General features: G+C 47.3%; 1 protein-coding gene across 1 annotated transcript in view; it reads left to right on the top strand.

The window, feature by feature from the left end:
• Nucleotides 1-12,992, top strand: part of NAV2 (neuron navigator 2) — a 357,889-nt gene that overhangs the window by 321,158 nt on the left and 23,739 nt on the right. Inside the window, exons 23-26 of the mRNA XM_081100068.1 lie at nucleotides 1,873-1,956; nucleotides 2,565-2,676; nucleotides 3,921-4,066; nucleotides 6,736-6,908. Of these exons, the coding sequence (XP_080956194.1) occupies nucleotides 1,873-1,956; nucleotides 2,565-2,676; nucleotides 3,921-4,066; nucleotides 6,736-6,908 (515 nt within the window). The remainder of the gene's footprint in view (nucleotides 1-1,872; nucleotides 1,957-2,564; nucleotides 2,677-3,920; nucleotides 4,067-6,735; nucleotides 6,909-12,992) is intronic.

Here is a 12,992-nt window from a genome sequence, read left to right as displayed (position 1 = left end):
AAATCCAGTCATTGAAATGTGATCTTGACATTCTTTTGAAATGCATGGATAACACTCATTTTCTTTTTACTAGTACGTCCATGTCCTGGACGGCTTCCTTCATCCACTGTGTGACTGTCTTGAATTAAATTGGCTTTGGTTTTGCCACATTCTCCAGGGCAAACTAAAGTACATCTCTTTATTTTAAAATGCAAAGGCATTTTCTTGGTTTTTAAGACAGAGAGCATATAATCAGAAAGAAACTGGCTAGTCCACTTAGCATTTCTATTACCAATAGCCCTGCTCCCTGCCAGACCCTATGGCTGTTGGAAAAAAGATTCAGCGGTGATCTTAGAGACGATCTTATCTCTCACCATGGTTTTCGCTTGATGAGGTCTGGTGATAGAGGCCTCTGACTCACTCCTCAAATCTCTCCTCCTTAAATTGCAGTGTCCACAGGCCCTCTTCCCAGCCTAGGGCAATGACTCCTCCCCCACAAAGCTGTATCCAGCTCTTACTCTTCACAGTGTGCATCACCCATCTTTTCTTCTAGAATTTTCCAACTGATCAAGTATTAACTTCTCCCAAGACTCTCAAGTATCCTTCTCATTCCTTCTGTAACCCTCTGTGTCCCTCTGTGTGTCCACCCACCCCTCTCCGAGGACCCTTTCTTGATCTCCCTATTCCTATATTCTGATAGCATTTTTTGCCGTTTTCTCATTCCCAGGCCTCTTCCTTTCTCACCCCTCCCCCCCCCCCGGTCCATTTATTCCTGTGTTTCACACTTCCTTAATAGTTTATAGACCATTTTCACTTACATTGTTTCATTTAATGCTCATAATAACGCTGGGAAGAAGCTATAGCTCCCATTTTATGGATGAATAAACTGAGGCCAATAGAATTACATGACTTGTCCATTCTTTATTCTTTGTTTTAACAATATTATCAGGATCCTCAGTCAGCCAGTCAGTGTATCACCTGCTGCCCTGTGGAAAAGGAAGAAGGTTTGGTGTTGGAACACAAAGTCACATCTTCCCCTTGAAGAGGGTTGCGGAGAAGGGGGAAGATAGGAAAACATCACATTTCTCAATTCTAACATACACTTTTTTTTAAACATTTTAACATCTTTGAAAATTGGATGCATATTTTAATTATAATTGGTAGCATTTTTAAGACTGTCTTAGTAATATAGAAAATAATGATGCAACTGATGCCATTATATTCCTCTAATTGAGGTATATAAGAGTGCAGGGGAGCTCAGGAGAAGGGCATAATTCCCTGGGGGAGCAGGGGAAGGGCTCTCTAACTAAGGAGGTAGCAGATGGGCCTTTCTGTGGCTTTTAATTAACGAAGATTATAACGGGCAAAATATGCCAACCACTTTGTCCATTCGTTCTGCAAACATGCTCAGTGTGAGCCTCTGCGGTGAGCTTGGTGTTTGATGAACAGAAGGTTGTCCTGCTGTGTAGAGACGTGAAGCAGCAGTCACAAGAGCATGTGTATTTTTGACTGTGATACTACCGTCCATTGTGCCTTTGAGATTGAGTCTGAAGGAACCAACCCCATCGGGGGTGTCATGACAGCGTGAGCTGAGATCTCTTGAGAAGGATATGCAAAACTTGTTAGACAGGAGGCAGTGGGGCTAGAGCATCCCAGGCAGAGGGCAAAGCATGGAAAAAGGCCCTGAGGTGGGAAGAACCATGAGGCGTTTGAGACACAAAAGCTAGAATAACTGTATCCCAAAGGGTACTGGGCAGTGGGGCTCAATAGGCTGAAGAATTGGGCAGGGGATAACTCATGTGGTGCTCTGAGGGTTTCAGTCTGTAAGGCTGGCACTGTTTAGGCACGCTCACCTTATAAGGTAATGTAACAGGGCTGTGTCTCTCCCTCCAGGCTCACCTCGTGGCAGCCTTTGAACAGAGTCTTGGAAACATGACAATCAGGCTCCAGAGTTTGACCATGACGGCTGAGCAGAAGGTAAAGCAGAAAGGATGCTTTCCCCCCCTCCCTACTTGGAGTGAACAACACACCTAAAAATAGTATTCTCTTTCATTCCGGATAATTGTATAGATTTTAGTGTACTTCTTTAGTTGTTAAAGAGTAGTCATGTTGAGTGAAAATACGACCTAGATGGAGAGGTGGTACATGTATCAGGGCAGATTGTCATGGTCCTATTCCTGCTGGTTTCTTGGCTCAGATACCTATGCTGAAAACTGGCCCAACCTCCTGTTTGAGACAAAGGTTTTTTTAGAACTCCTGTATTCCTTATCATCCTCTGTTGAAACTTGCACTTCAGTTGAACTCTATACAGTGAATGATTTTTTAATATATTTTTTATTGATTTCAGAGAGGAAGGGAGGGAAGAAAGAGAGAGAAACATCAATGAAGAGAGAGAATTATCGATTGGCTGCCTCCTTCATAACCCACACTGGGGATCGAGCCCGCAACCCAGGCATGTGCCCTTGACCGGAATCAAACCTGGGAACCTTCAGTCTGCAGGCCGATGTTCTATCTACTGAGCCAAACCAGCTAAGGCTACAGAGAATGATCTTAGAACAACCAGTATTTTTTTCTCTGCTCCTCAGGATTCCGAACTGAATGAGTTAAGAAAAACCATTGAGTTGCTAAAGAAACAGAATGCAGCTGCCCAGGCTGCCATTAATGGAGTAATTAACACTCCGGAGCTCAACTGCAAAGGTAGGTACAGAAACACTGCCTGCCTGCCCCTAGGAGCCCTCCCCTAACAGTGAGTGATGCAGCTCTCTACCCGGGGCTGGGTGTCCTGTCCATGGACAGGTCCTGGGAGGCAGATACTTCATCAGGTGACTTTTGCCCTCTGGGGAGGTAGCTGTTCCATCTCATCCTATTCTCTGATATATCTCAAAAATGGGAGAAAATGTATTTCTTTTGGCAAAGTGTCACAATATTTCATAGCCCTTATCTTCACTAATGCTTTGATATTTCCATACTGATGTGGGGCAACCTGAAATGAGTTCATCTCATGTTTGTCCAGGAAAATATTTCTGAGTGAATTGCTTTGTCTGTGTGTCTCCTAGTTGGAGGGCAATGTGGACGTGAGGATGAGTTCCCTCCTGCAGTAATGGCATTAACAGTAATAGTAGAAGTCATAGTGAAGGCGAACTGTGTTCTGAGCGTTGCGCTCAGTGCTTCAGTTATATAATGAATGATCTCATTTTTTTCCCACAACCCACATGAGTGCTACCCTGGTCCTCTCCATATGGTGCTGATGGGAACACTGTTTCAGAGGCGAGAGGTGATCCTGGAGTAGTTAGAAGCAGAAGTGGGACTAGACCCGTCTGTCTGACTCTGAAACGGTGCTCTTAAAAACCAGGCTGCATGTGTAGTTCTGTGCTCATGAGGAAAACTGTCTGCGGACTTAATTTTGGAATCACTGACACTTCAGGCAATGGTATTCCTGGTACCACTGGTGTTTCAGACATCAGGCTTCCTGAGAACTTGATGATAGAGTTGATATGGGAAGGTTAGGAGGAGCTGGCCAGGCAGAGTGGAGGGAAAAGAGCATTCCAGGAAGAGGAAATTGCGTATGGAATGTCCCTGAGAGGAAAGGAGGCTAGTGCAGTGAGCAGAGGGGCGCTAAAAACATAGGTGACTACCGCTGCAATTCACAAACTCATTTCTATGCCTGTCTAAAGCTTAATAGAGCTGGTGTTGGGGGGATTCTCTCTGAGCCTCCCCATATTTAGGTAAAGTGGAGAGAGAGTATGCCCCCGCTCAATTGACCAAACGGTATAGCACCTACCTGCTCAAGGGCCTTAATACTATCCATGAGGAAAAGAAGGTGATATCTAACAGAATCACCTAGTGGTCCTCAGGTGTGTGGATTTCGGTGTGAGGTTATTCCCTGGGAAATGGAATGGGCTCGAGGCAGCAGCTGCTGATATCCCACCTTGGGTCTGCAGGAAATGGTACCTCCCAGTCTGCAGACCTCCGCATCCGCAGGCAGCACTCCTCCGACAGCGTGTCCAGCATCAATAGCGCCACCAGCCACTCCAGCGTGGGCAGCAACATAGAAAGTGATTCAAAGAAAAAGAAGAGAAAGAATTGGGTGAGTGTACATCCAAAGACTCTCATGCACTGACTATCAGAGCCAGTCTCAACCCAGGCTTGCTCTTAACTTCAGAACGTCGACCTTTGGGAGTAGATCCGAAGGAGTGGTTTGTGGATAGGTTTCTACTAAAATCAGTGTTGTGCTCAGCCAAACACTAGGATTTACGAAATCACCACCACCTTGTAGTCTTACTGTGTTCATGAGACTTTATGTGAAGTACTCACCTCTCATTTCATATGTGTCATTTCTTCCTCATCACGTGTTGGCCAGAAACCTGCAGGTACTAGAGCAAATTTACTCTTAAGTGGTTTCTTAGTTCCAATGTATTTTTTGGAGTGTTACCACTAATTATCCATTGTTAATCATAATCCTTATCTATTTATTTATACAATTGCTCATGGTAGCTTTAAACCACCCTTCTCTTTGAGAAATTTTGACCATGGCCTGTAAGTGAAAGTTGCATAACAGTGATGTTAGCAGTAAGTGAATGGTTCTGATCTTGGGGTTTATACCTCAAAATGTCAAGTATAATAGAAGGGTCCCCATGCAGCGATTCTCCGTGTTTCCACGGTCCCAATGAGCTCCTTGACTGTCTGTATAGAGGCATCTTGAACAGTTTCTCCCATTCTCCTGGGGAAGTCCCACTCTGCTCTCCCAACTCAGTCTTTAGTTCTGCTGTTGAGGCAGCAGAGTTCCTGTCTTCAGCCCAAGTTGACCTGACATTGGCCAGTACTCAGAGGGCCCCATCTGTCCATGCTGACATCATCGTGTTTTCACAGTAGCTTTGGTGTCCTCATTCACTCCATACACTTCTCACTCATTTTGTGTCATCTTGGATGGTTGGCAAGGTCTAGGAATAGAATAGTTAAAGATTTAATAATCACTTTGGTTACTGATGACTTGTGCTCCAAGCTAAAAGGCTGGTTTAGTGTGACCCTCTCATCATTCTGATGGAATTTTTTTTTAAGTTACTAATGGCTTTTGGTCAACTCATTTGTTATGAGTTAAACAAATAGAAGTAGTTCATGTTGCTGTTTCCAATATGCTATTGAGAAATATGGTCTGATTTGATTATCAAAGTGGTGAGGGAGGATTCTTTTCTATGAAAAATCGTGACTACTCGTTTTCTTCAGTTTAAGAAATAAAACTTACTTATTTTGCTTTAAAAGTTATTACTCTTGGTTATCCTTGCCATTGAGGAGGATGGATAATTTGCATCCTCAGATAATCCCCGAGCTTACCTCTGTGTAAATTTTGTAATCTCCTCTTCCATCTGGCATTTCACCAGAAGTAGAGGCAAAGGCTTAGGTTGATGGCTTATGTGCCAAATCCTTCTGCTTCCATAACTACTCTCTGGAAATATGACCAGAAGTAAGAATAAGAGGGGAATGGGATGTTGATTCACCCCCAACCTGGACATATAGTTTGTTATAAATGAAACATTAATGGAAGAAAAATTCCATTAATTGTTTCAGAATGGCCCATTTCTGAATTTCTCAATGGCCAAGAAAGCCCCCAGACTATGTTTTCAGAAGGAAAGGGGACTTTCTGAAAAGGAGATTACTTTTTAAAAGATCTTATTTTGGGCCTAGAAAATTACATGCTTACCATGGCTCTCAGAGAAAACATTGCACTTTAATTCCTTATGTTCCCATTAGAATTCTCAGATCCACCTCATGGTTTGGAGAATTTGTGATATACCAGCTTCTTTTTTCCAATATGGTTAAAATATCCATTTTTAGTAACACAGTGGGATGTCTAATTCCCAGCTATTATGTTATCTCATGTATATATAAGGACAGCAGGAGCTCCTAAGTACATATATCAGAGAGATATACAGCCATGTTGGGACCAGTGCAGTAGTACAACCACCCTTTGTTGCTGAGGGAAAAGACAAGACATGCCCCCCCCCCCCCCCAGAAAAATTAAGGCATTAGAGAGATGACTGATGAGAGGCAAAACAATGATCAGCACAAGAAGGTGGGGGCAGTCATTTCAACCAGACAGAGAAGCTGGAAGAACTCGGATTGTAGGGACTTCCAGACTCGCTATCCTTTTCCTTGCATAATGGAGGAAGGTGCCCCTTATGCTTTGAAAGATCTGTGATCTTACTGGAAACCTCCTCTGTGTGTGGTGTTTATAATTAGCCATGTCGTGTCTGAAAAGTCCAAAGCTTTCCCTGTCACTGGCTTTCTCTGTTAAAAATTGTCTTTTTTCCTTCCCCTTCCCCATTTTTTGCTTGCATTTTCTCTGGCAGGTCAATGAGGTAAGCAAGACTGTTAATACCAGATACCAAGCTAACCCATCCATTGATATGACTAACCTCATCCGCATCCGTCACCCTGTCTGAGCATCCGGCTTCGTTGCTGTGTACCCTCATCCTCCCGACCTCACCTGCTGAGCCAGGCTCTGTCTTGCTGTTGGCATCTAGTCTTGACCTGAGAGTAGGCATGGAATGTTACCCACAGGGCCAGTCCTTCGAGCTGTCCACACCAGATAACTCTTCTTCCCCTAATGCACTGATTGGAGAGAGCTGTTGGGGACCTTTTTCACAGTGGGAGGAAAACATGGGAGAACGAATGGCTCTTTGGTCTGCATGTCCCCGTTTTGCGTAGGCCTGAGTGTTGGCCGCGGCCCCTGCCAGGCTGATGGTCTTGTCTATTCAGTTACGCAGCTCCTTCAAGCAAGCGTTCGGGAAGAAGAAGTCCCCCAAGTCGGCGTCCTCTCATTCAGACATCGAGGAGATGACGGACTCTTCTTTGCCTTCCTCACCAAAGTTACCGCACAACGGCTCCTCGGGTTCCACGCCACTGCTCAGGACCTCCCACTCCAACTCCCTGTAAGTCTGTCTGTCGGAGTCAGACGATGTCTTTGGCCCTTCGGAACCTTCTCAAATAGGAGTGACTGGCAGACTGGCTGTGATACCTCTGCTCCTTGGGATCCTTGATGTCTTGCCTTCATAGGACTAGGCATGTCCCTTCAGTGATTTAAGACTGGAGAGGCTGAAAGAGAAAAGAAACGGGTTTTTGTTCTGGTGGCCACATCACTGTGGGTAATTAGTAGGTTGGCCTTGGGCGAGTTGCTTAACCTCATTTTGTTTCCATTTATTTATCAAATTGGGGTAAATAGTTGTCTACTCACCCTAAGGATTGAACAAGATAAATGGATATAAAAGAGCTACAACCATCTTGCTGTGATGAGGAGATGGTGTTATAAGCATTGGCAGTGTTAGCTGAAGTTCTGGTTCTTTAGGGTGACAAGGCTTAGCGTGATTACCCTTTTCTTCTTTTTCTTTTAAAATATATTTTATTGATTTTTACAGAGAGGAAGGGAGAGGGATAGAGAGTTAGAAACATCGATGAGAGAGAAACATCAACCAGCTGCTTCCTGCATAGCCCCCACTGGGGATGTACCCACAACCAAGATACATGCCCTTGACTGGAATCAAACCTGGGACCTTTCAGTCCCCAGGCCGACGCTCTATCCACTGAGCCAAACCAGTTAGGGCTACCCTTTTCTTCTTTGACCGTAATTTGGTGTTGACTCTCAGAGGTCAGCACTCAGAAATTGGAAGTTTAAAAAAATGGAGAGGTTCAGTGGCAGTTCTCTTTACCAAAGGACCTGTATTTTGTAAAATGACTCATCACCCTGAACTCCCCTCGTGAGTTTAAAATGAGTGCATTTGTTCCGAGCTCTTTGGGAACACAGCTGGTTCTGTTAAGTGAGACGCGTGTTTGCTCGCTCAGCCTTGGTTTAGGCACTGCTCCACTGGGTGACTGGTTACATAGAAGGGACCAGTCAGCTGCTCTCGCCCAACCAGCCTCCCATGATTTCCACTGAGCACTCACTGGTCATAGTCCATCTAAAAACATCCTGTGCCCCATCTAAAAGCATAAGCCCAGATGCTAAGGGCAAGAGCAGGTCAGGAATGGCATGGGACAGAGCCAGGTGGGAGACCGAGGTATCCCCTTAGAAGGTGGCGCAGTTGGCTTCCTGCAGCAGTGAGGAAGATGCCCTTGCCCCTGGGGGCTGACTTTTGTTAGAGACCTGGTTAGGAGAGAAAGAATTGAATGAAGCTCAGGTCATCTGCAAAGACAGTTGTCCACAAGATGAGACAGTGCCTACGAGAAGAGAGCCACTGAACCTGGGTTCGAATGGCCACTGAGCTGAAGTGAGACACCTTAGATTCTTCATTGATGAAAATGGGATTCGTTACATCTACCTCACTGGATTCTTGTGGGGGCCAAGTCGGACACCGTGCGTGAAGGGCTTCCTTCTTCCTGTTCCGTCCTCCAACCTGAGGAGGCCAGGTTTGTGGAGCCGTCCCTGAGGCCCCTCACCCAGCCAGCCCCCTGGAGACAGCAACTACACAAGGGTCCCAAGGCCAGCTTCCCCGGTGGGTGCAGGAAATGTGGGCAAGAGGATGGGCCAGGCTTTGTAGCTCGCCAGCTGCACAGACCACGTGGAGGAGGAAACTCCGCATGGGCCCGCCCAGCAGTGAAGCAGGGCCCTTCAGGGGCCTTCATCTTACTTAAGTAGATTAGTAGCCCTGTCCCTGGGGAGCACCTGGTCTGAGGGTGGCTGCAGACACATGCACTTCTGTCATGGGTGAGGGTAAACCTGAGCAGGGGGCGTGGGAGGGGCACTGAGGCCTGGACTCCAGCACCCCCCACCCCCACCATCCAGGGCTCTGTGCTCCTGTGCGAAGGATGAGACCAGTGGTTGAGAATGCCAGTCCTTTCTGAGCTGCTGAGTGCCTAAGAGGTAAAGGACCATTTGTCTGGCTGCCACATATGCCATCGTTCCGGAGCAGAAAGGAAAGGAGCTCCTCACCTCTGCTTTCTTTCTGGATTTAAACTTTGTATAGAACAACCTGTGTCAGCAGGGCACTACTCCAGATGTTCCACAGAGACCAAGGCGGATGCTAACCAGATTCCCACCCCTGGGGATCAGGGGGTAGTAGGGACAGGACACAGTACACTTCACTTCCGAGCTTCTGTCTGCGCCTGGCACTTTTCCTGGCTCCGGTTACAACCATGTACAGGACAGGTACATTCCTGCTCCGGTGGATCCATGTACCAGTGGGAGAGATAGACATTCAACACATCACTCTGAGCAAATTAGGAAAATCAGACAGTGCTGAGGGTTAATGCTGGGATGAAAACAGTGTGTTGGGATACAGAGCATCATGACAGCGTGGTCAGGAGAGGGCCTCTGCAGAGATGGCATTTCAGCTGAGACCTGCATGGCAGGAGCAACCGCTGGTGCAATCTGGTCAGGAACACGAGCTGCTGTAACAGACTCAGTCCCAAAGCTCAGAGGGCACATCTGAATGTTTGTCTCTGGTTCCCTCCAAGCTCAGTGCAAATGTTCGTAGTCAGCAGGTGGCCTGCCAAGGCAATGCAGGCACCGGGTCTCTTCCACTTGGGGCTGGCTGTCCCATGGGGCCGGAGTCCTCGGCTGGGTGCTGTGTGCTTCCAGCTGTGCAGGAGGGGGAGGAGGGTGCAGGAGGGTTTTATGGGCCATGTCTGGAAGAGACACATGTCACCTCGTCCCACAGTCCACTGGACAGGGCTCGGGGTCAGCCACCTGCAAAGGAGGATGAGAAACTGGTGTGCCGGGAGGGAGAGGGAACGGGCAGGGCAGCCTTCCTGACCTGATAAATAAGTAGCACAAGGAGCCTATGGTGGAAACAGGCCTGGAGGTCTGAAAATCAGGGGGATGGCAAGCGTGGCTGCCACATGATGGGCAGGGAACCAAGGCCACAGAGGTAGGTGGGGCCTCTTGCATGTGAGGCTTTGAAGTTTGCATCTGATTTCATGTGATGGGTAGATGTTGGAGAGTTTTAAGCAAGAACGTGAGATCTGAAATAGTGTTTTGCAAAGATCAGTCTCTGCTTTGTGAATAAGGAATATATAGGGGGCAAGAGTGGAGGAAGGGAGATCACATAAGAGGCTGAGAGTGCACTCCCCCTCGTCCCTTCCTCTCCTGTGAACTCTCCAGTCACCCTCCCCACCGCTAGCCTGTGCCCTTCCTGTGCCCTCTGCTGGTGCACTTGTCCCCAAGAGACTCCTTTCCTGCAGGTGTCTGCTCAGTGTTATCATAAGGCCTTGCCTATGCACCTTGCAAAAAACAACACCCCCACCGCCATCCTCTCTCCCCGCTCCCATTTCATTTATTACCATTGCAAATATCACCAACCTGTTATGTACATTCTTCTTGGTTATATTGCTTTGTCCCCCACCATCCCTCCACCACCACCCAAAAATCTACAGGCTAAGCTCCATGGTTGGTTTTGCAGACATTCAAATATTCGGTGGAATGAATGAGTGACTGATGCTAGTGGGAGTCCTGGGTGGATTTAGGATATATTCTGGAAGAGGAGTTGGAAGCACATGGAGATGTTTGAGATGCCCAGGAGACAGTCACCTGGAGATGTCAACCAGCTGAGAGTTCGTGGAGGTAGAGACTCCGGAGATGTAGGCTCCTCGCTGGTGTTGAAAGCTGGGAAACTGGAGGGGTTCTCCAAGGGGTTGAATGGAGATGGAGAAGAGCAGGACCAGGGCTGAGCTCTGGCTCACTGACATTTGAAGAAGAGAAAGTAGAGCAGCCAGTGAGGTGGGAGGAAACCCAGGAGCAGAGAGAAGAAGCTGTTTGGAAGCAGGAGCACTAACTGGGTCCAGTGCTGCTGGGCGGCCAAGAAGATGAAGGCGAGTGGCAATGATGCCCTCGGCCCTGCAGGGCCCCCAGACCATCTGGAGAACTCGCGCTCCAAACCACTTTCCCACGGGGATTGGGCGGGGCAGACTCGGCTCTCCGGCGCTTTCGGACACCCCACAGCATCCATGCACAAGGAGAGGTTTGTTTGTTTTGTTTACTTTTCCAAAGGCTGGGCAGAAACAAATGCTTTCTCCAACCTTGAAGGGTTTGTAAGAATGTGCAAATCTAGGCATGAGAGGGGGTTCAAAGAAGAAACCAAACGCGGAGGAGTCGGCACTCAGCAAAGGCCCTACCCCGTGGGTGACAGGAATGGCGCTGTGGGAAGGCAGTTTCCCACACTCGAGGCGTTTAAAATTAGGCCTGCCAACAGCCTGCCTTCCGGACAACAGCAGGAATGTGCTGGAACAACGTGTGGAAACGATATACATCTGGTAGCTTCAGGAAGTGGTTCCTGAAGTGAACAAACTTGTACTGAGTGCCGGGAGTGACCCCACGGCGCTAGTGTGAGAAGGAACCGAGGCGGCAGGGCTCCGCCTCGAGCAGTGGGGACAGGGGCCACTCTCGGAGCTGCTGCAGACCTTGTTTTCACCATCATCTCTGTGTTGCAGGCCATCGCTCCCTGTGGCCGTGCAGTGTGTGTTTCTGAGAACCGGCCCCTTGTGGAGGGAGCATGGGAGGGCCTTGTGCAGACCTTCACTTTGGTTTGCTGCCCTTTGCAGAATCGTTGTCCGAGCTTCGCAGTTACCCATGCTCTATATTCCACAGAGTCGGGTGGGTGCTGAGGAATGACTGTCTCTCTTGCTGGGACAGCTTTCTAGGGAAAAGGTACAGACCATGTGGAGGAGACTGGGGCAGAGTGCCTGGCTGTGGGTACAGGCGGACCAGACTGACCCAGCGTGAACCAAGGCCGACTGCTCTCTGCCGTGAATGGGAGCCTTCGAGATCTGTGCATGGTCTGGCTGAGACCAGTGTCCCAGTGGAGTTGAGTTCAGACTTTATACTCCATTTGCATCGAAAACTATAGTTCCCCCTGCAAAACTCCCAAACCAAAAAAAAAAAAAAAAGCATGACTATAGTTAAGTCTTACTTACAAACCCCAGCTATTCACAGCACAGAGCTTAGGTGGGAAGCGATGGTCTGAATTCTAAAGATATTTTTGTCTCTCTAGCCCCATTAGTCCCAAATCTGTTGGCCTTGAGTCTCTCGTAGGGAATAATTATAACATTTTCAGGAGTTCTTTGGAGGTTTCAGTAGATTTAGAAGCGGAGAAGTTTCCTTGGCTGCTGACAACGCTTAAAAATGGGAGGTGGTTTTACTCTCTTTGTATCTCTCCAATCAAAATAGTTCAGGGACAGGCCAAGAAACCAGTAACAAAAAGATTTGGCTGTTCAGGTGTTAATTTTCCTTCTAGCCTTTCTGCCCCCGAAGTACAGTTATATCTCTTTAACGATTATAAATGGTTTTTCTTTGGCAATTAGCATTTCCACACCCTCAACCACTCTTACAGGTCAGGTTTTGCTTGGCCCCAGATCCCTTCCCTGTGTTTTATGGACGGGCTGCGGGATTGTTTCTGCAGAGACCACATGTTCCCCATGCCTTTCAGAGATAATCAGCTTCAGCTTTGTAACTGTATGAACTTGGGGTTGTTTGGTTTTGTTGGGTTTTTTGTTTTGTTTTGTTTTCTTCTTCTGTCCAAAAAAGTCAAAGCTTTCTATTCTGGATCGCCCCTCACTCCAAACCCTCTGATCTTTGAAATCAACAGAGCTTGTTTTTAATAGAACCATCTTTTCTAGCATTACAATTCCTCTTGACTTTTATGATCTTCCACTCTGGGATGACTTGCCAGGTATCTGAAGAGCAAACTTAACTAAATCAAATAAGGAGCCCAGCCTAGAAGGACCACCTTTTAAAAAAGAGGGACTCCACAGGGTCCCACCTCCCTTGAAGGGGGTGTATCTGGGAAAGACAGCCACACTGCTGCATACGTTTCAGATACAGCTTTGACTTCCATGTCACATGGTCCTCTCTGCTCTCTAACCCCCTGAGATGCTGCTCTTCCTTGCCAGGAGCTTGTTAAGCAGCATTGGGGGCAGGGGAATGAAAGAATGTTGCTCTCTAGACACATAGTGGGGGGGTTTAGTGGCTAAAAGAACTAACTCCATCCACCGGTATCTTTCGGTTTCTTCCTTTTTATGGCAAATAA

This window comes from Myotis nattereri (assembly GCF_964212035.1).
Source record: "Myotis nattereri genome assembly, chromosome: 9".
Classification (NCBI taxonomy): Eukaryota; Metazoa; Chordata; class Mammalia; order Chiroptera; family Vespertilionidae; genus Myotis; species Myotis nattereri.
This window is presented reverse-complemented; position numbering and strand designations above follow the sequence as displayed.